This window comes from Ailuropoda melanoleuca, chromosome 2 (genome assembly GCF_002007445.2).
Source record: "Ailuropoda melanoleuca isolate Jingjing chromosome 2, ASM200744v2, whole genome shotgun sequence".
In the NCBI taxonomy this organism is placed as follows: domain Eukaryota; kingdom Metazoa; phylum Chordata; class Mammalia; order Carnivora; family Ursidae; genus Ailuropoda; species Ailuropoda melanoleuca.
The window spans coordinates 83,452,823-83,480,003 of NC_048219.1; the positions used below are offsets into that span (position 1 = coordinate 83,452,823).

The 27,181-nt window shown below is 35.0% G+C and overlaps 1 protein-coding gene across 1 annotated transcript in view; it reads left to right on the forward strand.

Annotated features, from left to right (window-relative positions):
- Nucleotides 1-27,181, forward strand: part of MAN1A2 (mannosidase alpha class 1A member 2) — a 189,996-nt gene that overhangs the window by 77,048 nt on the left and 85,767 nt on the right. Inside the window, exon 6 of the mRNA XM_002924539.4 lies at nt 12,982-13,076. Coding sequence (XP_002924585.1) covers nt 12,982-13,076 — 95 coding nt within the window. The remainder of the gene's footprint in view (nt 1-12,981; nt 13,077-27,181) is intronic.

The following is a 27,181-nucleotide window of genomic DNA, read 5'->3' on the forward strand; positions in this document are numbered from 1 at the left end:
CTGTTGAAGGCTTTCTCTATTACTTTGATTTCTGAAAAATTATTTCTAGTATTTCATTTAACTTTTATTAATTACTACTTCTCTCCTACAATTCCACATTGTCTTCATGTTTTCCACTTTATCCACTGACTAAGTCTTTTAACATGGTAATCAAAGTCATTTTAAATTCTCAGATTGTTTTAACCTCACTGAGCTTGGTTGGTTACTTGCTTTGTCTCTAGAAAGTGGATTATTATTATTATTATTATTTTTTGCTTTCTTAGATATTTCATAATTTTTGACTGAATGCCAAATATTAAGTATGGGACAGTAAAGACTGAGGTTAATACTGTTTGTGCCTGTGCTGTTAGTGTCAGGGGTTCAGTCAGTTTAGTCTGGAGTTGAACCAGGTTTTGGTTTTTTACTGCTGAGATTACCCACGATGCACCACTAGTTTCAGATTCCTCTAACATTACCTTGTAGGTAGAGTGTACCTGGCAGGCAAGTTTTTCTTAACATTCTGGCTCTTCCCTCCACTTCAGGCATTTCAGAGAGGGTCTCTGTCTACCTGTACCTTGCCTCCCCCCAGGCATGGGCTTTTGTTCCTCCATGCTTCCCAACCTTTATGTCCATACTCTTTTCTTTTTTTTTAAAGATTTTTATTTATTTATTTGACAGAGAGAGACAGCGAGAGAGGGAACACAAGCAAGGGGAATGTGAGAGAGAGAAGCAGGCTTCCCGCGGAGCAGGGAGGCCAATGAGGATCCTGGGACCATTACCTGAGCCGAAGGCAGACGCTTAACGGCTGAGCCACCCAGGCGCCCCCATACTCTTTTCTGTTTTGATCCCTAAATACTGACAGCCATGAATTCACACTAATAGCTCTAATTTCAGCCCAACACCATAAGGTTTATTCTGGCTTTCTGCCTTTTCATATTTCTCATTCTCTTTTCTGATAGTGTGAAATCTACCCACTATTATTCCTCATATATTTACCTACTTGCTTAGTTCTACTGTATGAAACCACTTTCCTGCCCTCACCAGGTGCTGCCTTGATCAGTACATCTTCCTCACATGGACCCCTCTGGGATTTTACTCCCCTTTGCTTGGCTGGCTTCACTTTCCTCATGTTGGTCTTCGGCCCTCTCCAGGACAGTGCACAGACCCCTGACTTCAGGAGCTTCTGGATTGCAATATTAAATAATGAAAGGAGGAAGGAAATGCACCTATTTTTATGCCTTCAGCTTCCAATTTATTTCCAGATTAGACATTATAAGATGTCCTTGAGAAAGGAAAGCATTTTTTTTTCATACTTTTGTGCTTATTTAACTATGTAGAGCAAGTACTAAATTTTTTGGGTGTAGTTAACAAACTTGATTAGTTTTCATACCAAAAGACATATGATTCAAAATTAATTATGAACAGCTTATGAAAGAGAAGTGTCAGCCTTGGCTGTTTCACCAGACTCCCTATCTGAAAGTTGAAACAAAATGTTGGAATTTTGGTTGTTACTGTCTTAGGAAAACATTAAAATGCTGAAAAAGTATATAATGTTACCAGTATTTCCATTTTTGCTGTTCTTATGCATCATACTTCAAGAATAAACGTTTTGAAGTGGAGGGAAGCACATATGCTTTGGAGTTTAGAGGCTTGGGTTTCTACTCTGCCTCCTTTTCATAATGATATTTGGCAGGCTATTTACTTCTGTAACTTAAGTTTCTTCATTTATGAAAGTGTGAGAGAGTTCAATTGAGAGTTGTTGTAAGGCTTAAGTTATGTGAAAGTGCCTAACATAATACCTGACTCCACAGATATTACTTTACTTTTCTTCCTCCTTTAACCTTTTCCGACGTGGTAAATATTCTGTTTCTTATGGGTGGGGAATCCTTTTACTTATTTTTTTAAAATTTAAATTCAATTAATTAACATATAATGTATTATTTGTTTCAGGGGTACAGGTCTGTGATTCATCAGTCTTATATACTACCCAGTGCACATTACATCATGTGCCCTCCGCACTGTCCATCACCCCAGTTTCCCCTCCCTTCATTCCCCTTGCCAGTGACCCTCAGTTTGTCTCCTATGATTAAGAATCTCTTATGGTTTGTCTCCCTCTCTGGTTTCATCTTATTTCATTTTCCTTTTATTTAAAAATAGACATCATAAATTCTTAGGATTTAGTCTACTCAGGTAAGAAGTATAAAGAGAACATGTTTTACTTTTCTGACTTTCTCACACAGTGGAATTTTGCTGACCTTTTTACTTTTCTTCTTGATCATTTTATGTTGAAATATGTGATCCATATCTATTTTGGGAAACGAACAATAAACCTCAGATCTGCTGAAAATAAATTAAACATAGAAAAATAATTTGAATGTGACATTATTATAATACAGGATATATAGTAAATTCCTACGTTTCACATAAGCCAGGAAATTAACTAATTTATAACTTGGCAAAGTGCCTTTCTTATTTTAAGGTAGTATGTAAATAGAATAAAGAACATTTTATATGCATTCTGTTTTCTGGGACAGGAAACCAAATGAGGGTTACATGCCATCCTAACAAAGTGTTCCTCTCACCTATTGATTTATTAATATAATAAATGTGAAACTTTATCATTTTATTGTCTCAGAACAAGGCTATTTATATTAAATATTCACGAGTTAAAAAAATCTTGATGATTTATTATGTTTACTTGATCTTAGCCTCTAATATATGGCATTTCTGTTACAGGATTTTCTCATTTTTTTTTAATGGTTATCAAATTGGTATCCCTTCCTTAGTAAGATAATAACATAATTTATGTGGATAACTGCATCTGAAATCTGTCAGATGAAATAGAGACATGGTTATGTGGAGTTTAATATATGTTTTACAGATAAAAAAAAAAGGTAAAAGAAGCAAAAACAACAAAATCCTTCTTTACTAAACACAAATGTACTCTGTTGCCTATAGTGTAAGATTGTTTCTGAATAAGTTTAAGGATATTTTCTAAGACAAATAGTCTTTTTGGACCCAGATATTTTCTGTTTTAAATATTAGTCATTATTGTCTTAATTGCACTAATTCTCATTTTATTTTTGGAAAACCTAATATTGCTCCATAAATTGCTGCTATTTCCATTGAAAATTTGACCTCTTCATCTCTATAGGTGTGCTGGTAATTGGGCAAAACAGTCCACTAAGCTTTACTGACTCAGATAACATTTTTTTTTTTAAAGATTTTATTTATTTATTCAACAGAGAGAGAGACAGCCAGCGAGAGAGGGTACACAAGCAGGGGGAGTGGGAGAGGAAGAAGCAGGCTTATAGCGGAGGAGCCTGATGTGGGGCTCAATCCCATAACGCTGGGATCATGCCCTGAGACGAAGGCAGACGCCTAACCGCTGTGCCACCCAGGTGCCCCTCAGATAACATTTTTAAGTATACTCTCCAACATTTTCCTATTAAGTGTGTGAGTTCATCTATACATCTGTACACATTCTTACATGTTTAAAGTTAAAGCCAGTACCAGTCATAGTTGATAATTATGGTTATGATTATTGGTTTGTCAGATCAGAAGACAGAGTTTGGAGCTACCCCAGGAGCTAGAAATTAGGAGTGAAATCTGGGATAGGAAGGATTCACAGAAGAGAAGCTCAAAATTCCGCATACATGAAACTATATTTAGACCACATTGTTTTACTTCCTATATGTTCATAGACCTCTACCATAATTTTCTGCCTCAAATAGACTAACCCTTCCACATATTCTCTGATAAAAAAAACTTCAAGGCCCAACTCAAAGATTATTTTGTTTATTTTAAGCAACTCTACTAAGGCTAATTTACATATAATAAAATGCACTCACTTTAAATAAGATGTAAATAAATGTATAGTTTAAATTTTAACAAATGTGTGATAAGCTGTTGGAGGGAATACAAATGATACAACTTTCTGGAAAACAATTTGGTGGTGTCAAGTAAACATTTAAAATATAAAATTCTCTTTGACCCAATAACGCGCCTCTAGGGATATATTATCTAAAAGTAACAATGTGGTTACATAAGAAATATTTAGAAGGATTTTTTTATTGCAATAGTGTTTTTAGTAGACAATGTTTGAAAAGACCTGAATATTCACCTAGAGTGGAATATTTGAATAGATTAATACATCTCTCACTTATACAACTGTGAACATAAATTTGATATATTTTATCTAGGAAAAATATGATTGATATATTCAATGACAAAAGCAAACTATAGACCAGTATTTGTAGCGTGGGGGTGTGTGTGCCCCCTTGCGTGTGTGTGTTATGTAGTCTGTTCATCTAGTTAGTTAGCCATTGCAGTATTTGGGGCAAGAAATAATGGCGGCTTGGACCAGATGGGTTGTAGAGGTGAGAGATTAAATGATTTCAAGGAATTTGGGAGATAAATTCCAAAGGATTGGGTGATACTTTGGAAGGGGGGATGAGGCAGAAGGAGGAGTTGGTTCTGTCCCCAGTTTCAGGGTTTTGGTACTGATGGCAGGACAGTTATTAGAAATTATGCACTTTATGGGGCGCCTGGGTGGCACAGCGGTTATGCGTCTGCCTTCGGCTCAGGGCGTGATCCCGGCATTATGGGATCGAGCCCCACATCAGGCTCCTCCGCTATGAGCCTGCTTCTTCCTCTCCCACTCCCCCTGCTTGTGTTCCCTCTCTCGCTGGCTGTCTCTATCTCTGTCGAATAAATAAATAAAATCTTTAAAAAAAAAAAGAAATTATGCACTTTAAGAACATTAAATTGAGAGTAGAAGATCATCAATTCATTTTAAGTATTTTGAGTTTAAGGGCATTTTGCTATATTTATGTGGAAATAGGTGGTAAACAAATGTAATGGAGCTGGTGCTTATTGGAGAAGTCTTGATGAGAAATATAAATGTGGGAGTCAGTTGCTGTGTACCTGATAATTGAAAACAAGCACATGTGACCTTGCTCAGGGAGACAGTTTAGGATAGGAAGAGAGGGGGACCTGGAATCAAGCCTGGAGGAACACAGCATTAAAGATCAGATATGAGGAGGATGAGTCAGTGAAGAAGGTAGGGAGATTGTGGGGTTACTGAATACAAGGGAAGAAAGTATTTTAAGAAGGAACTGGTCAATAATGATCTATGCTCAAATGTGTGACTAAAGATTAGCAGATTCCAGTTCAATGAAATGATGGGGGCAGCAGCCATGTTGGAATAGGATGAGGAGTGAGTGGGAGGGGAGGAAATGAATATGGTAAATTGGACAGTTTGTAAAACTTGGAAAAATACTTGTGTTATGTTAGTAGCAGGAAAAGATAAAATAAAAATCTACTTAAGAATTGTATGTCCTTACAGCAAAAAGGATGGAAATATATCAAAATATTAGTAGTAGTTGGTTCAGAATACAGGAACTGTGTGTGATTTTAGAAATCTTTATTTTCCTTGTTTTTAAATATATAACAAAATATGGATTATTTATTTATCAATCATGATCCAGTTAAGAGACAAACCATGCCAATATTTGAACAGAGAATTTAATATACAGACTGTTAACTAGGCACAAAGTCACCTAGGTAAGTCCTAGATTAAAAAGAATATTCTAAAGTATCATGGAGGTGGCTCCTACAGGAAGTAACCAAGGCTAAGGGAATATGGGGAGGAGGTTTTAATGACTTAATGTTAGAAACCGTGAGGAAGGGCTCAGCAGAGCTGAAATTCAGACCTCTGATGAAAGTGTGCTGACAGGTTGGTGCTCTTGCTGCTGTCTTTCCAGTGAGGGTTGAGGGTCATGAAGCTGGTTCTGCTAGCACTGGAAAAAAATGGATTTAGCTGCTGCTACAGGAAGGCAATGCTGCTACTGATATGAAGGGTTAGGAAAGCAAAACACCATAGCCCCTGAGTGTCCCTGCACGCTTTTGCCAGGAAACCAAGGATACAAGGCCTTGACTGCTCTTTACCCAGGTCATTTGGGTTATACTTGCAGGGGTGAATTAAGGTCATCAAATCGGCTTGCTTTCACTTACTGTGAAAGAGATTCTCCAAGCTCAGTGTTTTTTTTTTTCTGCAACACAACCCACCATGTGTGTAGGAAACCACCACGGACTCTTTGGATCATCCCTCTGAGATTTGGGTGGGGGTGACGGTGGGGCAGGTAAGGGCAATGTGGATTAACTCAAATCTTTGGCTGATACTTTGCTGTGAATAATATAGTCCTTTGGTCTCTGACCCAGTAGTCAGGGATATTTATGACTCTGTGGATATTCATGAAAATGTGGTTGCCAACTTGTTAGTTTGTAAATAGAATAAATCTTAGATTTCATTATGAGTTTGAGAATATTGTTTGCAGGCTCATTTTGAGGGAGAGGTGTGTGTGAATATGTTTTTACCTCTTTGTTAACCTGCAGTTTTGTAGTAACCTTCACTTGATCTAAGGAACAGCTGTCTAGCCTTCGAGGATGTTCATGGTGATGATGAAAATTCATGCAGAATGCAGTATAGAGAGTCAAGGAGAGAAATTAAGAAGAAGAATTGAGAGATATAAAATAGTGAGAGGTTTCAAAGAATGTTTAGTAGGAGTCTTAGATGAGTTTAATGGAATAAATGGTAGAGAATTAATATTTGAAAAGATATAAAAAATAAGGAAGAAATATTAAAAGCTACTAAAGAGAAAGGGCTGATTACTTACAGAAGGATGACAGCTGACAGCAGAGTGCTCAGTGCAGTACACCGGAGTGATATCTTTAGATCGCTAAGATAAAATAACTGCCAACTCAGATATTTATATTAGCCAAAGTATCATTCAAAAGGGAGGATATAAGATACAGGACAAAGAGATGTGCAATGAATTAGTCAAATACCTTGAGGAATTTAATTATTGACTACAAAAAGTAAGATTAAATAATGCAAGGTGTAGTAATTATGTTTGTCTACATTTGTGTCTCTATCAAGATGTCAGTAATCTAGATATCTATATCTAGTGAATTTGATAAGCAAGAGCGTGGACTCTGGAGCTAGACTGCCTAGGTTTAAATTCAGGCTTTCCGTTGACTAGTTGTATGACCTTGGGCAAATTAACTTACTTGTTTTAAACCTCAGTTTCCTACTCTGTAAAATGGGAGTAACAGTATTTATCTCATTGGGTTGTTGTGAGAATTAAATGGGTTACTATATGTGTGTGTTATTATCATCATTGTCATCATCCCAGCATTTCTGTAGAATATCTTAAAAAGGGTCTTAAAACCTTTGCATATTAACATCAGATATTTTGGGGATGTGGGGTTGGTATGGAAAAGAAAGAAGATAGTTACTTGTTTTATTATAAATCTCAGGTATTCAACAGCAACAAACGGGTAGGTATGTGAAAGCCCGTATGTGTTTACACACCTATACATACACGTATACGTGCTGTTATTGAGAAGCGCTAAGGAGAGAGGTGGAGCATGGAAGGGGATAAAGAAGTTTTAATTTCAAATAAGATGGTCAGGGAGTATGTATGAGGTTTACATTTGTATAGAGACCTGAAGGAGATAAGAGAGCCATGAGAATGGCTTCTCCTGAAGGAGAAGAGAGAGCCTTTTTATAAGAGCCTTTAGTTGAAAGGAACAGCAAATGACAAGACACTGAAGCAAAAGCATAACTGGCATTCTTAGAAAACAACAAAGATGGTTAATAGGGCTGAAGTAGGTTGCTGGAAGGGAAAGAAAGGAGAGAATGAGGCATAGAAGTCATAGAGGTGCATCACTTATAAAGATGTATAGCCTCTTAAAGGACTTCTCCTCTGAATGAGATGGGGAGTCATTTGAGCATTCTGAACTCTTCACTCTCACTGTGCTAGGTTGAAAACAGGCTGCAAGAGTATTACATTAGTAATTTAATTCAATAAAGAAAACAAAAGCACCCATGGATTCTTTTTTTTGAACTTAAATTCAATTAATTAACATATACTGTCTTATTGATTTCAGACCTAGAGGTCAGTGATTCATCAGTCTTTTATAATACCCAGTGCTCATTACATCACATGCCCTCCTTAATGTCCATCGCCCAGTTCTGCCATGCCCTCACCTCCCTTCCCTCCAGCAACCCTCAGTTTGTTCCTATGGTTAAGAGTCTCTTATGGTTTGTCTTCCTCTCTGATTTCATCTTTTATTTTTTCCTCTCTTACGTTATGATCCTCTGTTTTGTTTCTTAAATTCCACATAATTCCACAAGTGAGATCATGTGATAATTGTCTATCTCTGATTGACTTATTTTGCTTAGTATAATGCCCTCAGTTCCATCCACGTCATTGCAAATGGCAAGATTTCAATTTTTTGATGGCTGCATAATATTCCATTGTGGTGTGTGTGTGTGTGTGTGTGTGTGTGTGTGTGTGTGTGTGTGTGTACACCACATCTTCTTTATCCATTCGTCTGTCCATGGACATCTTGGCTCTTTCCATAGTTTGGCTATTGTGGACATAGTTCCTAAAAACACTGGGGTACAGGTGCCCCTTTGGATCACTACATTTGTATCTTTGGGGTAAATACCCACTAGTGCAATTGCTGGGTTGTAGGGCAGCTCTATTTTCACTTCTTGAGGGACCTCCATGCTGTTTTCCAGAGTGGCTGCCCCAGCTTGCATTCCCATCAACAATGTAGGAGGGTTCCCCTTTCTCTGCATCCTCACCGACATCTGTCATTTCCTGACTTGTTAATTTTAGCCATTCTGACTGGTGTGAGGTGGTAACTCATTGTGGTTTTGGTTTGTATTTCCCTGATGCTGAATGATGTTGAACATTTTTTCATGCGTCTGTTGACCATTTGGGTGTCTTTTTTGGAGAAATGTCTGTTCATGTTTTCTGCCCATTTCTTGATTGGATTATTTCTTCTTTGGGTGTTGAGTTTGATAAGTTCTTTATAGATTTTGGATACTAGCCCTTTATCTGATATGTCATTTGCAAATATCTTCTCCCATTCTATTGGTTGTCTTTTGGTTTTGTTGACTGTTCCTTTGCTATCACACATGGATTTCTAATATCACTTCCCTCCTCAAGAATCTACAGTGGTTCTCTGTGTTTTTGGTTATGTTACTTTAAGGTTCATCACTTTTATTTTAAAGCTCTCTGTAATTTTGCCACCTTGTATCCGTTTAACTCCATTTCTTCCAATTCTTCCACACCTGGGAATAATTCTTCCAGCCCTAATTCTTCTAAACCTAGAACCAGTTTTAGCATAGTTCCATTGCCTACCATTTTTTTTCCTGATAAAAATAACTGGGAGATTTTACATAATGGACGTTGAACACATAAAAGTTTCTTTTCTGTAAATAAGTGAAATGTTGCCCACATGGTCTTTATTTATTGCCCACATGGTCTCTGTGAAGATGGGGACCAGTCACTAGAACTTCTATTAGAGCCACCACAGAAGAATCAGATCCCTTCACCGTGATGCTTGCAAGGCCACTGCCTCAGATCACTTACTTTTTCCTTCCAAATACTGCATATTTAAGTATGCTTGGCAATGCCTGTGCCATATGTTAAACCTTAGGTGGAGTGGACTCTGGGAAATGTTAGGTACTTTTCCATCCTCTGCAGTGTTTGAAGGTGTGTTTGAAAGGAGATTTGAAGGAGTGTTGAGTATTTACTGCATTCATAATAAAATAAATGAAAATAAAAATGACACTGGAGTCTTCTTTTTCAACTACAGATCTTCCTTGACTTACAACAGGATTACATCCTGATAAACCCATCAGAAGTTGCAAATTCTGTAAATTGAAAATGCACTTAATACACTTAATCTACTGAGCATTATAGCTTAGCCTAGCTTACCTTAAATGTGTTCAGAACACTTCCATTAGCCTACAGTTTTGCAAAATCATAACACAAAGCCTATTTTATAATAAAGTCTGAATATCTCCGGTAATTTATTGAATCCTGTAGTGAAAGTGAAAGACAGAATGGTTGTGTGGTACAGAACGGTTGGAAGTGTATTGGTTGTTCATCTTCATGATCCCATGACTGACTGGGAACCTGTGGTTCGCTGCCTATGCCCAGTATCATGAGCGAGTATCCACCACATTTCTCTAGCCTGGAAAAAGATAAAAATTTATAGCTGGTTTCTACTGAATGCATATCACTTTAACATCATTGTAAAGTTGAAAAATTGTGAGGTGTTCATCAGTAAGTTGGATCTTTGTAAATTGGGGACTGTATGAGATTGGCGGCAATCAAAATTTTGCTAACTTTTGTATTGATAAGAACACAGGAAAATGGTTTCTCATACATTCCAGTAAGAATTTAAATTAGTAAAACGCGTGGAAGACAAATTGTCATTAACTGTTGAAATTACAAATAAATATACCCATTGATATACTTCAGTTCCCATTTTGGAATTTATCTTATATAGTCACACAGTTTGGAAACATATGTCTGTTACATAGGGGACTAAATAAATTCCAGTACATCCATACAAGGAGAAATTCTGCAGCCACTGAAGAGAAGGATGTGGTAGACCTTTGTGGACTGATTCGGAAAGATCTCCAAGGTACAGTAAAGTGAAAGAAGCAGGTTCAGAATAGAGCACATGCTATTCCATGTTTGAGAGACACAGAGACAAAAACTGTGTGTGTAAACTGTTAACAGAATTTCTGTTTCTGGGAGGGTCAGAAAATGAGGATTCGATGTGACAAGGCTAGAACCATGCACATGGAACTGATTTAGTGCAAAATATTTACTAGATATTTAAGAAACTGATAGCTGTTTGCATTATAGAAGGAACTGTGTAGTTGAGGAATCGGATTGGAAAAGAGACTTATTTTTTTTACTTTGATATGTTCTGGATTTTTCATGGCAAAAAATAATGTGTTTTAAATTAGCTGTTGCTGTCTCCAAAATATGTTTCTGAAGATAGGTTATGTAGGGCTCTTATTTATTTATCATTAAAGAGTTTGTATATTTGTGATTAAATTAAGATAAGCACACTATTATATAAGGAAATTTTTCTCAGTGATATTAATATTAGGATGTTGGGTTGGGGGGGCTGTGTACTTTAACTGGTTAGTATATATGTTATGTGTTATTAATAGCACAAAGTAGGTAAAAATTAGAAATTATCTTTTAGAAATTTACTTCTGGAAGTGAAATGAGAATGCTTTCTACTTAGAAAATGTTTATGTTTGTAAGTCATTTTACTGTTTTGACTATTACTTTTTATATGTAGAAAAGATGTAATATAAAAATATGTGATTAATAAATCCACGATATTAATATCAGGTAAGAACTTAGTCCCTTCGCCTTCATGGTAAACACAAGCAGTACTGTTGTTCACTATATAATGTAACTTGACTTTTTTAACTTAGAAATGTTAATATGGAGAGAACAGTTTACATTTGCTTTTCTGAATTAATGAGATGAATATGAGAAATTTATTAAAACTTTAAAATTGTTACATTTTTCGTTGAGACTTTTGCGTCAAAGTAGGTATTCAAGGAAATGGTAAATTGTTGTTGTATGAGAATATCTAATTAGAATTCTGCTAAGAGGTTTTGCCTCATTTAAGGAACCTTGCAAAACATTTAAAAATCTTATTTCTTTGTCAGCTTGCACATATTTCTGATATCTTCTACCCCCAGTCATGTTGGGATGCTTTGTTTAATGTAACCTCAGTCTAGAACTTTGATCTGTTCCAGACTCTCAACTACTTATTTATTTGAAGGATTTAATAATATTTTATCAAAAACATTTGACTGGAGTGGAAAGATGAGAGCTTAAGTATCTAATCAATTTGAAATCAATTTGAGAAAAGATTGGCTTGAATCATATAGGAGAACATACCACTTTTTCTTTTTTTTTTTAAATAATAATATCTTTTTATTATGTTAGTCACCATACAGTACATCTCTAGTTTCGATGTAAAGTTCCATGATTCATTACTTGCGTATAACACCCAGTGCTATGTGCCCTCCTTAATACCCATCGCCAGCTTATCCCATTCCGCTGCACCCCCGCCCCCTGCAAAGCCCTCAGTTTGTTTCCCAGAGTCCATAGTCTCTCGTGGTTCATTCCCCCTTCTGTTTACCCCTCCTTTCTTCTTCCCTTTCTTCTCCTACCGATCTTCCTACTTCTTATGTTCCATAAATTAGTGAAACCATATAATTGTCTTTCCCTGCTTGACTTATTTCGCTTAGCGTTATCTCCTCCAGTCCCATCCATGTTGCAGCAAATGTTGTGTAATCGTTCTTTGTGATGGCTGAGTAATATTCCATTGTATATATGGACCACATCTTCTTAATCCAGTCATCTGTTGAAGGGCAATTGGATATTATGACCCAGTCTCAGTTTGGAGCCTCTAAGTCAGCAGTTTCCAAAGTGGGATACACAAGCCTATCTATTTGGATATGCTAAGAATATTAGAAATTTTACTGTGTATATTTTGGTAGTAGTACATGATTTAAAATTTTGGAATCTACTGATATTAAGGCAATTTATTGTTTTGGTACCCAAAATAACAGTAATTAGGACTAGGGGTGAAGCATTTATTACTCTCAAACTGGGAATGTGAACTCAGGCCTTTTCTTTTTAATAATGTGGACAAACCTTGATGGAAAATGTTGAGACATAAACATGCTTACAGTAAGTAATTCAAGGACATTTATCCAAATTGGGTTGCATCTTTCTGTTTTAGTATTTGTACTAAGCTTATATACCATTGTATGGACATTTTGTAACCTGATGTTTTCGCTGAGACTTTTGCCATCTGAAAATACAGATAATATTATCACCAAAACCGTATCTTTCCCTTTCAATAAGTATAATTTCAGGATATTACACATGGTAGTTTTCCTCAGTATACAGTTTACCAGCATTTTCTCTGATTGCTGTATGCTACATGGTACCAAAGAGATGCCATTATTCCCCCTTGGACTTCTTCCCTGTAGTATGCATCTGAGAGAGATCAGCAAATGATAATGGCTATAATTTATTAATGGGTGGCTATAATTTTTTTATAAAAAATGTTTTTATGTTTTCATCTCAGATATTCAAGGTTAAAGCAGTTCAGCTGGCTGAGAAACTCCTTCCTGCCTTTAACACGCCTACTGGGATTCCTTGGGCAATGGTGAATCTGAAAAGGTAAATTTTATTTTTATATGATTATTCCTGTTCTGAAAGAATTAGCTTAACTTAACGTTAGAAATTTCTAATGATCTCCCCCCACCATACTTTCTAAGACTTAAATTTTTTTCTCTATATATGCAGAAATTTCTCTTTAAAGCATTCTTTTTTTAAAAAAGTTCTTGACTTTGCCACAGTTCACTTGCCTTAACTGTATTCCAGTTTCTCCAAGTCTATTTCTTTTCCTCACCCGTTTGCTTCTTTCATTTGCTTATTCATTTCCATTTCATGCTGTAACGGATTCAAAATGCTTTCTCTCTCTAATTTTTCGTACAGTATCTGTTGATCTGCTTCTGAGTCAAAATGGAACGCAAATATGCCTTAAAATCAGGCCTTCCTATTGCTGAATGATAAGGGAAGACATAATTCATGATATTGACTATATGGTCCTTATTTATGGTATATGTACTATTGACGTTCAAAGTGAACTGAACATTCTTTGCACTTTGTTTCATTCTGATAGAAAACACTGGTTTCACTTAGAAATAGATGAAAAAAATTTTTGGATAACTTTATAAATCATGCAAAGATATACAATTAATATTACAAAATTTGAATAATGTCACCATATTTAACTTGCATTGAAATAATTGATGCTGACTGAAATTTTTGCCAAGCACTTAGGTTTTTCTCCAAATGAAATATATTATTTCTCTTAATATTGGGACTTGGGAATTACATGAAAATTTGGCTCTTGTTCTCCTGCCCACAGGCCCTTTAGAATTAAAGTTAGGAGAATATTTTTCTGGAGTTGTGACTCTGTGACAACTTTATTTGAAAAGACTAATCTATTCTAGTCATTTCTTTGTAATGGAGAGTTTTATTGAGTTTAGATTTCCATTGAGAAATTAGCATTTAATACCTAACATTAAATTTAACTTTACTCTTCTCCAGTTTCATGCGCTATATGTAATATAAATTACCTCCTTGTGAGGGGAGTAAGTTGGCTGGAGTTCCAGAGCAACCTGCACAAAAGGAAATGGCCGAATGATGTAGATGCACCTGTTCTCACTCCTGAGTTTTATGATTGTGATCAGATTTTCTGGTGTTTCCTTCAGTACCACTGCCAGAATCCTAGAACTTTCTTACATAAGATATTTAATTGAATTAGTTTAAAATTTTATTCTGAGATAAAGAATGCGGGATTTCTTTTTGTCTCTATGGAAAAAGAAATCTAGCTTAAATCACAAAACTTCAATTCAGATTGAGATGACAGTAGAAAGGTATTCAACAATCATGTCTTGAACATTTTTATAAATTTAATTTTCATTTAGCATCTTCATATATATTCATACAAATACATATTTTATTTGAGTTTATAGATCATAAATGTAATTACCTATTTTTTCAAAGTTTTTTTTTTCTTCCTCTTTTGGTTGAGGGCTGCTGATGTCTCACACATAGACTTTCCTCCTCTCTTGCTGCCTGAAAGCCAGCCCATGTTAACAAAACCAGGCATATTTATCTTCTACAATATGATACAGCATACAGAAACACAGACATGTTCTGGTGCAGCTTTTAAACTTTTATATGGGTGTTTTGGACGCTAGCTTTTGTGCCTCTTATTTTTCTCACTCAACAGTGTTTCATGGAAGTCCTCTTCCACATCCTCTGATAAAGCTCAAAATCAGTCTTCGTGATGACTACATAGTGAAACATACTGTAATACCTTGGTTATAATGCCATGCATAGTTATACCATAATTTATTCCATCATTTCCATATCAGTGGTATTTGTTTCCATTATTTGCTACCATAAACATTGTTGCAGTCGTATCCTATTATATATGTCCTTTTATAATGGGGACTTTTCTCTGAAAATGATTCTCAAGAATATGATTGCTAGACCAGAGACTGTATGGCTTTTTTATTCTCAAGTGTGGGATTTCTGGATCAAAGGGTATATGCATTTTACGTTTAATAGTATTCCCAAAATGTTTTCCAAAATGACTAGTTCATCATATTTCTACCTCCAATGTGTGAGATACCTTAAATGTGTTCAGGTATAAATTCTGTTTAATTTTTGCTAGACCGATAACTCTAAAATGTTACTGTTTTCTTCATTTGTATTTTCTGGCTAGTGAATTTGAACATCCTTTTCATAAATATACTGGACATTTAGATGTGCTTTTTTGCTTTATTTATAATAATTTTGTATTCATAAGTTTTAAATTTTTATATATTCAAATCTTTTATAACTTTTGGGTTTATAATTTTTGTTAAAAAGATTGTCTCCATCTATATTTTATAAATCTTCTAGATTTCCATTAAAAGTTTTTATAATATGCTTTTAAAAAAAAATTTCATCAGGTATGGCATTAGCTGTAGATTTTTCATCAGTTGCCTTTGCCAGGTTCAGGACGTTGTACTCTCTTCCTATTTCACTTAGTTTTTGTCGTGAATGGGTGTTGAATAATGCCACATACTCTTTTTTTCCATCTGTGGAGATGATAACATTTTTCACCTTTGTTCTGTTAATGTGGTAAATTACTTGTTAGATTTTCTTTTTCTTTTTTTTTTAAAGATTTTATTTATTAATTTGACAGAGATAGAGACAGCCAGCAGAGAGGGAACACAAGCAGGGGGAGTGGGAGAGGAAGAAGCAGGCTCCCAGCAGAGGAGCCTGATGTGGGGCTCGATCCCATAACGCTGGGATCACGCCCTGAGCCGAAGGCAGATGCTTAACCGCTGTGCCACCCAAGCGCCCCTACTTGTTAGATTTTCAAATGTTAAAACCAACTTTGAATTCCCGGGATAGTCCTTGGCCATAATGTATTATCCTATTTATATTTGGCCGTATTTGGTATTAGAGTTATCTGCCTTCATAAAATGAAGTGAAAAATAGTTTCCCTTTGTTTCCTGAAAGCATTTGTGTTATATTGGTGTTACTTCTTAAATGTTTTGATAGAGTCACCTAAGCAGCTGTGTGGGCTGAAACTTTTCTTTGTGGGAAGGTTTTTAATAACAGATTCAACTCTCATAAATGTACATATAACATATATGCATATATGGCTATTCAGAGTATATTTTCATTTTCTGTCAGTTTTAGTATGAATTAGTAGTATTCTTAAGGAATTTCTCCATTTCATGGAAGTTATCAAAGTTTTTGGTGTGCAGTTGTACATATTACTTTCTTAGGCCTTTCATGTTTCTAGGCTTTGTAGTGATAATCCCTCTTTCATTCCTGATATTGGTAATTTTTCTCTTTTTATCAATCTAGGTAGGCATTTATCAATTTTGTTAATCTTTTCAAAGAACTAACGTTTGTCTTTAGCTGCATTTATTAACAGTGACTCTATTATGTTTTCTGTTTCATTATTTTTACTTTTTCCTTCCTTTTCCTTACTTATTTAGCTCTTTTTAAAGCTTTTTACAGTGGAACTTTAGGTCTTTCATTTTTATATTTTTCTTTTTTCCCTAATAAGTATTTTTTCCTATAAGAATTTCATTTATTTATTTATCTGTTGTTTTCTCTTCCTATAAGAATTTTAAAGCTGTTAATTTCCCTCTAATGACTGCTTTGGCTGCGTCCCAGATATTTTAATTTTTTTTATTATTACTGTTAAAAATATTTTATGACTTTTCTTAGGATATCTTCTATGACAAATCAGTTATTCCTAATTGTGTTGTTTAATTTGTCAAGTTTTAAAATCAGGGAGATTTCTTAGATATCTTTTTTTTTTTAAGATTTTATTTATTTTGGGGCGCCTGGGTGGCACAGCGGTTAAGCGTCTGCCTTCACGCTCAGGGCGTGATCCCAGCGTTCTGGGATCGAGCCCCACATCAGGCTCCTCTGCTGTGAGCCTGCTTCTTCCTCTCCCACTACCCCTGCTTGTGTTCCCTCTCTCGCTGGCTGTCTCTATCTCTATCGAATAAATAAATAAAATCTTTAAAAAAAAAAAAGATTTTATTTATTTGAGAGACAGCATGCATGTGCATGTATGAGGACACGTTGTAGGGGGGAGGAGGGGCAGAAGGAATATGGTGAAGCAGACCCCTTGTTGAGCGGGGATCCTGACATGGGGCTCATTCCCAGGACCCTGAGATCATGACCTGAGCTAAAGGCAGACACGTAATCACTGAGCCACCCAGGCGCCCCTTAGATATCTTATTGTTTTGATTTCTAATTTAATTTAATTGTGATCATAAAGGATACTCTGTATAATTTAAATACATTTAAATCTCTTATGCTTGTTTATGGCTCAGCATGTGGTCTTTTTTGGCAAATACACTTGAATCTGTATTCTGCAGTTGGTGGGGTAATGCTTTACAAATATTAGGTTAAGCTAGTTGATAGTGTTGTTTAGCTATCTGTCTTTCCTGATTTTTAATTAATTTAATTAACTTACTGAAGTTAATTAATGATACACTTTTTTATGAGTTGCTGAGATGAAATATTAAACTATTTCCCATTGTGATTGTGGAGTTGTCTGCTTCACTCTTTATTTCTGTCAGGTTTTTTCTTCCTGTATTTTGAAGCTTTACTTTAGGTACTTACATGTTTATGATACATCTTTCTGATGACTTCACCGTTTTATCATTATGATGTGCCCCTTTTCATCTCTGGTAATATTTTTATTTGGAAGTTTGTTTTATCTGATGTTAATATAGCTACTCCCCCTTTCGTATGCTAACTACCTTTGTGGTGTATCCTTTTAATTTTCAACCTAACTGTATCATAATTTTAGTCCTTTTGGAGACAGCGTGAGTTGGATTTTGCCAGTATGAAAATAGTAGACCATTAACATGTAATTATTGATGCAGTCTGATTTAAGTTCTCTGTTTTTCCTTCCTTCATTTCTTTTGTCCTAACCTTTAAATTAGTAAATGTTTTGGAATTCTCCTTTAGTTTATTTATTAGTGTTTTTATTTAATATATTTTTGGGGTGGTTGCTGTAGAAATCACACTGTACATAATTAATTTTTCATTTAACTGAGTTAATATTGTACTACTCATGTATAGCAATATTTCAGCCATGCCTGTCCATTTATATCCTTCTCCCATCCTTTATATGCCATAGTTGTGAAGTGAATTGCATTTAATATATTCTAAATCTCAAAATACATTGTCAAAATATTAGTTTAAACAGACCTGTTTACTTTATAGAGTTGAGGGGAATAATATTCTAGTATTTACCTGGGGGGTCTCTATAGCCAGTGCTCTTTATTTCTCTTTGAAGATCTGACCTTTCATATGGTACCACTTCATTTCAGTCTGAAGAACTTTAGTTATTAGCATTTCTTGTAGTGCTCATCTGCAGGGGTGAATTCTCACTGTATTTCTTTGTTTGAAGAGTTTTTACTTTGCATTTAATCCTAAAGGATTTTTTTTTTTTTAGCGAATGTTAAACTTTTGATTGATGAATTTTTCTTTCTACACTTTAAAAACATTGTTTCTCTCTCATCTCTTTCCCATTGTTTTTGATAAGTCAGAATTTAAATGATTGTTGTCCTGTGTGTGTGTGTGCATGCGTGTGTACGTATGTATGTGTATTACATATTGTCTTTTTTTCCCCTCTGAATACTTTTAAGGTTTTTTTTCTTTATTCTTGTTTTTCAGCAGTTTGACTAAGATGTGCCTCAGGAAAGTTCCCTTTTTGTTATTGTTTTTGTTGTTGCTCCTTCTGTGTCCTCCTTAGGCTTTGCTGATGAGCATGTTGAATGTTTAGGTCTTTCACTACATATAGTGGTAAAATTTGGCAATTAATTCTTCAGTTTTTTCCCCCATTCTTTATCTCCTTCTGAACCTCATTTACTTATGTTTCAGAATTTTTATTTCTGTCTCACAGATCCTGAAGTCTTTGTTTATATTTTTCAATCTTTTTTTTCTATGTTCTTCAGACTGAATAATTTCCATTAATCTATCTATCTTCATGTTCACTGACTTTTCCTATGTTGCTCTAATCTGCTTTTAAATCCATGTAGTGGAATCTTTAGAATTTTGATCTGATGCTTTCTCATTCTATTTCTGAGATAGAGATTTCCTGTCTTTTCATTCATTGTGGACACATTTTCTATATTTCATGAAGTATAGTTAGAATACTGGGCCTAAGGTCTTAGTAATTCTAATACCTGGGTAGTCTTGGAATTGATCTTAGTTGATTATCTTTTCACTTGAGGCTAGGTAACATTTTGAATGAATCCTGGACATTCTGAAAGTTTTGTTGTGGGAATTCTGGATTCTGTTGTGATTTTCTCAGAGGGGTGTGTGTTTGTGTGTGTGTGTGTGTGTGCGTGAGAGAGAGAGAGAGAGAGAGAGAGAGTGAGATTGAGCAGTTGTTTAATTTCTTAGTTGGATTCAAACTTCAAAGTGTCTCAGTTCATTTCGTTTCTTTAACTGGCTTGCTTTGAGTCTGTTTTTAAGCATTCACAATTCACATGGCAGCCTTAGACATAGAGTTCATATTACCGAACTAGAGGCTTCCTCTCTCTTACTCTTTCATCTCCCCAGGATTCTTTCTTCTTCTTTTTTTCAGCAGCTGTAATTGCTGCAAAAACTGGCTTCCAATTCTGTAAGACAAAAAGACTACAAGTTTTCTATCAGATTTTCACTGTTCTGCCCAAATGGGCCTTGGCTTTGGGATAAAAGCTATGAGAAAGTGTGAAACTTAACCTCATGCTAGCCTGTATTTGCTAGCTTTCACTGTCCTTGGAATCTGACCACTTTTGTTTATTCTCCAGGGACTTTAGGCCATTGTCATTTTGTATTTTGTTCAGAGATTGTAACTTTTTTCTGCAGGAGAGACTAGTTCAGTCATTAGGAAATTTCAGGGGTCATAAGGACATTAGAAAAATTTTGTTAGATTTATTCATAGATTCTTGGTTTTTAAAAGTGCTATAGGGAAATTTTGGGTGGCTCAGTCAATTAAGTGTCTGACTCTTGATTTTAGCTCAGGTAATGATCTCATGGTCCTGAATTCGAACCCCATGTGGAGTTCCATTCTCAGAATGGACTCTGGTTGAAATTCTCTCTCTTTCTCTGTGCCCCCCCCAGCTTGTTCTTGCTCTCTCTCTCAAAATAAAAAAAATCTTTTTTAAAATGCTATAAAATGGTGTTTTAAAATTTTCATTCTCTACTGCTGGAACATAGAATATAGTTGTTTGTAAATTTATTCTGAATTCAGCAATCTTGCTGAATTTGAATTCTCTTGTTAATATCAGTAATGTGTCTGAAATTATTTTGTACTTTTTTTATATACAATTATCTGATCTGTGAATAGGGATGGTTTTGGTTTTACCACTACTCCCCATCCCCACCCTCTTATCATACTGGCTAGAACTTACAGCACAGTATTGAATAGAAATGGTGACCAAAGATACTCCTGTCTTAGTGGAAAGTGAGTTTTTACCATTAAGTATGATGTTACTTATAAGACGTTTCTATATTTCTAATATTTTAAAAGGTCCCTTTTTAATTATTTATTTTTTAATTTTTTTAAAAAGATTTTAATTGAGAGAGCATGAGGGGGGAAGGGTCAGTGGGAGAAGCAGACCCCTGCTGGGCAGGGAACCTGATATGGGACTCGATCCTGGGACTCCAGGATCATGACCTGAGCTGAAGGCAGTTGCTTATCCAACTGAGTCACCCAGGCACCCCATAAGAGGTCCCTTTTTAAAATTTTATATTGTTGAACTTTTTTCCAAGCAATTTTTCTGTAGTTATTGAAATGTTAAAAATTTTGTTCCTAAATCTTTTTATTGCAGACATTTACAAAATTGATTTGTTTTCCAATGAGAAGCCATTATTGTATTCAAGGAATAAATCCAATTTGATTGTGTTGTACTATTCTTTTTATATATTGCTGGATTTTGTTTGCTGATATGTTTTTTGGGGCCATTGTATCTTTTTCACCAATGAGATTGGTCTGAATTTTTTAATACTCTTGTCTAGTTTCGACATCTAGGTTGTTCTCCTTTTTCAAAACATGTTGCGTAGTCATTCTTCTTTTTCTCTTGAAGAGTTTGTATAAGTCCCCTGCCCTCCCCCCCAAGATGCTTCATAGAAGCTTCTGGTAGTTACTTGGGTCTAGAATTCTATTTTGAGTAAGTTTTTATATTGCTGACTTGATAACTTAATTAATAAGTTATATTAGATAATTTGTTTTCTATTTAAGTAAATTTTAATAATTTATGCTTTTCTAGGACTCTGTCCATCTGGCACAATAAGTATATCGTTTCACTTGTTTACTCTCTGCTTTATCTGTTATGTATTTTTTTATACTGGCATCAAATATTCGGTAAAGGATAACATTTAAATTTTTAAATTTTTGCTGAACACTCTTAAGGAACATACTATAGACATTTTGGGTGAATAACACACAGTTTTTTTCCTTTTTTTTTAGTAGGAAGCACAAAAAATGAATCTATTTAGCACCAGGTACATTTATAAATGTGAAGTTATTTAATTCTAACAATGTCCATATGAAATAGATACTTAGGAAATGTTATCTCTACTTATAGATAAGGAAATTGAATATCAAAAGGTCACACCTGGGTCTCTTTCCTGACAGTGGATCAGTCTGCTTCTGTCTGCTTTTATTTTAAGTTTTATTTAAATTCCAGTTAGTTAACATGTAGTGTAATATTAGTTTCAGGTGTCCCATATAATGATTCATTGCAATGGCTAAATTTCATTCTTTTTTTTTACAGCTTAAGTAATACTCCATTTGTGTGTGTGTGTGTGTGTGTGTGTGTACACGCATACATACATACAACATCATCTTTATCCATTGATCAAGTAGATGGGCACTTGGGCTGTTTCCATAATTTGGCTATTGTAGATAATGCTGCTATAATCATCGGGGTGCATGTACCCCTTTGAATTCGTAATTTTGTGCTTTTTGGGTAAATACCTAGTAGTGTAATTGCTGGATCATAGGATAGTTCTATTTTTAATTTTTTGAGGAAGCTCCATACTGTTTTCCAGAGTGGCCGCACCAGTTTGCATTCCCACCAGCAGTTCATGAGGGTTCCACTTTCTCCACATCCTTGCCTACACTTGTTTCTTGTGTTGTTCATTTTAGCCATTCTGACAGGTGTGAGGTAATATCTCATTTTGGTTTTGATTTGCATTTACCTGATGCTAAGTGATGTTGAGCATCTTTTCATCTGTATGTCTTCTTTGGAAGAATGTCTATTCATGTCTTCTTCCCATTTTTTTAAATTGGATTATTCATTTTTTTGGATGTTGAGTTTTAGAAGTTCTTTATATATGGGATACTAACCCTTTACAGATATCATTTGCAAATATCTTCTCCTATTCCATAGGTTACTTTTTATTTTTGTGAATTGTTTCCTTTGCTGTGCAGAAACTTTTTATCTTGATGATGTCCCAGTAGTTTATTTTTGCTTTTGTTTCCCTTGAATCGAGAGACATATCTAGAAAGAAGCTGTGATGGCCAGTGTCAAAGAAGTTATTGCCTATGTTCTCTTCTAGGATTTTTATGGTTTCAGGTCTCACATTTAGGTCTTTAACCCATTTTGAATTTATTTTTGTGTATGGTGTAAGAAGGTGGTCGAGTTTCATTCTTCTGCATGTAGCTGTCCAGTTTTCCCAGCCCCATTTATTGAAGAGACTGTCTTTTTTCCATTGGATATTCTTTCCTGCTTTGTGGAAGATTAATTGACCATATAGTTCTGCATTTCTGGGTTTTCTTTTCTGTTCCATTGATATATGTGTCTGTTTTTGTGCCAGTACCATACTGTCTTGATCACTACAGCTTTGTAATAGAGCTTGAAGTCTGTTTTTCTTTTTCAGGATTGCTTTGGCTATTCAGGGTCTTTTGTGGTTTCATACAAATTTTAGGATTGTTTGTTCTAGCTCTGTGAAATGTGTTGCTGGTATTTTGATAGGGATTGCATTAAATGTGTAGATTGATTTGGGAGTATAGACATTTTAACAATATTTGTTCTTCCAATCCATGAGCATGGAATGTTCCTCCATTTCTTTGTGTCATCTTCAATTTCTTTCATCAGTGTTTTATAGTTTTAAAAGTACAGGTCTTTCACCTTATTGGTTAGGTTTATTCCTGGGTATCTTATTATTTTTGGTGTAATTGTAAATGGGATTGATTCCTTAATTTCTCTTTCTGCTGCTTCATTATTAGTGTATAGAAATGCAACAGATTTCACTCAGTTTTTACTTTTAGAGGACAAGCCAGGACTGCATTGTGATATTCAGTGGAATGACACATGGCAGGTACCCAAATATTATGTTATAAAGTAGAAGGCATTAGTGTGTAGGCAACATGATATGAAATCATCAGAGAGAAGGAAGTTTATGTTTATTTAGGAAGATCAGGGAGTTTTCTTGGAGCGCTTTAAATTGCTTTTTATAAAGGATAATGATACTAATAGGTAATAAAGGTGGGTAGGGCATTTTGAGTGGAGGAAATAGTTTAACCAAAAAAAGATGTGGAAATAAGAAACTGTAGGGTAGAAAATTGAACTTTTAGAGAAAGGGCTGGTGATGAAATATGGGGAACCAGTATATATGAACCTCCAAATGCCTTAGATAATCCTTTAAGTATGGAGATTTATGAAAGGGCAGAAGTGCCATTTTGTAAAGAGGCTTAACCTTTAACTGGAAAGCTTGCCTTGGAGTGACAGAGATAAATCTTATTATCAGGAGATTGAAGGAAGATCTTTTTTTTTTTTTAAGATTTTATTTATTTATTTGACAGAGAGAGACAGCCAGCGAGAGAGGGAACACAAGCAGGGGGAGTGGGAGAGGAAGAAGCAGGCTCCCGGTAGAGGAGCCTGATGCGGGGCTCCATCCCAGAACACCGGGATCATGCCCTGAGCCGAAGGCAGATGCTTAACAACTGAGCCACCCAGGCGCCCCAGGAGGAAGATCTTGAAAGTGTATTTGAAATTCTTTTCTCTTCTCTGAAAAAGTAGCAAGATGTACATAGGGCATGAGTAAAGAGGGTTACTTTATTTCTGGGGGGCTAACTCGTGGAACAGACTGGAAGCACTTTCTTGGAAGCACTTTTTGCCCTCCTGAAGGCAACAATATTCAAAGGCAATGTTGCTTAACCCCTACATTAGATTGAATTCTCTTGCTGTGTACGTCCATCCCACAGAACCCTCCCTGTTTTGTTCACCACCATATTCTTAACACTGAACATGGTGACTGCATTCAAATAACACCTATCCTAGACAGAAGTCTCATAAGCAATGGTATGATTCTTACATGGTTGGCAAAAGCACAGTGAATGAAGCTAAACTGAATATTCAGAATAAAAGCTGAGCCCAACAGAAAACCATATATGGAAGACTCCATTAAGAAGAGAGTAGAATGAACCACACAGAGATGAAATTTCCTAGCCAACAGGTTTGGTGTCCTCCACAAAAACCTCAAACTGGTCTGTCACTGAATTTCTTCAGCTTGACCCCAGAAGGAAGTTCTGTTATCACCTAGGGTTCAGTAAAGGGTTTATAAGAGGAATTGTCTACTATGATTTTGGATAAATTCTTAGCTTGGATTGCTCTCTCATTATTGAGGAAGGAGTGAATAGTTAAAAATTAGGACCTTTAAAAAACAAAGAAAGAATAAGAGAACAAACTGGTTGCCAGAGGAGAGGTGGGTAGGTGGTGGGTGAATTAGGTGATCGGTATTAAGAGTACAGTTATGATGAACACTGTGTAGTATGTAGAATTGTCAAATCGCTATATTGTATACCCAAAAGTAACATAATACTGTATGCTAACTCTAGTGGAATTGTAAAACAAAAGATTACATACCTTAAAATTTGCAGAGCTCAGTCAAAGAGGCAGAGAAAACAGGCATTTAACAACCAGTTTTTTACTGCAGGAAATATTTAAATTTTAAGCATATGCTTGCCTCGCTTGAATTTTTCAATCATGTTGAATTTAAAGCTATTATAAAACATCATGAATAAAATTTAAGGGGGATAACAAACTACAACAATGTTAATAGTAATGGTATTGATAGCATGAGTGTCATTCTTAATATACAAATAGCTTTTACTAACTGTTAAGAAAAATACCACCAATTATTTAAAAAGCTGCTAAATGCATGAATGGGTAATTCAAAAACATAAAAAATCTTCAGCCATTTTAGTAATCAGAAACATTTAGATTTGAAATAAGATTGTATTTTCTTACCTAGAAAATTGACAAAAAGAGAATGGTATTATTTAGGATGAGCAAAGTGAAGAAATGAGAACCACATATAGTTGTTGGAATTGGAAATTTGAGTAACTTGTAAGATAGATTGGCAGTAGGTTTGAGAAACTTTGAAATATACCTGCCCTTTGACCTTGTAATTTCACTTCTAGAAATTTATCTTAATACAAAGTAGTTCTTAAATATTTACAGAGCTTTGAGTATACGGATGCTCATAGAAGTGAAGTTTATATTAATGAAAATAAAATGTACATTAAATTCAGAGGAGTGGCATGTTTGTAGAGTGGACTGTGACACAGACATTTGAAATGATGTTCTGGGAAGTGAATTTTTGAAGAGAGATAATACTTGTGATGAATTCGGTGAAAAAGCAGTATATACAAGAATCTGACCCTGTTTTTGTTGAATAAACCACTATCACTTCTAAGTAGGAATCAGAATTAACTTTCTTACTGTATCTTCTTTACTTCCTTCTCCTAAGATTACAAAAGCAACAATAAAATAGATTCCTCCCTCCTTTTTCTCTCTCTCTTCCCCCTCCTTCCCTCTCTCTCCCCTTCTCCCGCCTACTTTCTCTACTCTTTTTATTTAGCTAGATATTTTAAGAAAAAGAAATACATGTATTGGGTGACTATACATGTATTGAAGTGGCATATACTCAACTATAAAGTAAGCCTTCAGTTCCAGACCCCTAGTCCTTTAGGGAAGCCACTATTACAGAGTTCTTGAGTATCCTTCCAGACATGTAATGTACTTATATATGCATACATACCCTTGCATTTTTGTATTGTTTACTTGTCATTTTCACTTATCAGTAGGTCTTGAAAATTATTCCATATCAACTCTTAGGTATATTTACCTCATTCTTTTTAAGAACTTTATAATAATGATTATGAAAGTACCATAATTAATTTAAAATAGATCTGATATTAATGAATTGTTAGTTTATTTCCAGATTTTTGCTTTTAAAAAACGCTAGAAGAAATGTCCTGCATATGTTGGGAATCGTGTGTGTGTGTGTGTACGTGTGTGTACGTGTACATGTGTTGGTATGGCTTTGGTAGGAATGCTGGATCAGAGAGTTATCTAACATTTTTCAAATACTGTTTATTATTATTTGTCAGGTAGGTACAAAATGAAACGTTATTTTAATTTTCATTTCACTGATTTTTGAGTGAAGTTGGGTATATTTTATTCAGTGCACAGCTTTTTTATATCCTTTTCTATTTTCTAGTGGATATTAAAAAAATGAATCCTTAAAAATCTTTTTATATATTAGCTGAATCAGTACTTTGTCATGTATGTTGCAAATACTTTTTGCTATTATTGCTATTATTTAGGGAAGGTTTTCCTTCGAAGATTTATATATTTTCTAGTAAAATAATGGTTTAATTTTTTTTATACCTTTGATCCTTTTGGCATTTATTGTAGTATCGGAAGGGAGATAAAAATTGAGCTTTATTTTTTTGAGATGCTTAGATTAGTGCTCTGACATAACTTACTGAGTAACTTCTCAATGCCTACCGAAGTCATAATTTTATGATAAAATATAATGAAGTATAAAAAGCATTTCCAAATATATGTGAATCTGTTTTTTAGACTTTATTCTGTTGCATTAATTAGTGTGTTTATTTTAATTCTACATTGATTTAATTACTTTACTATAATTGCTTTACTGGGTGGTTGGACTGGCCCCTTTAGTATCCTGCTTCTCGGTATCAGCTGTTCTCACATATTCAGTTTCTTTATCTGAAATTTTGAATTGTGTCTAATTTATTTTTTCTTTATAGTTTAGCTGGGTTTGCACTAAATTTAGAAATTAATTTAGGGAACATCTTTACATGAAATCTTCCTTTCCTATAATTTATGTCTTTTCATTTATTTAAATCTTATTCTGTGTCAAGTCAGTAGAGG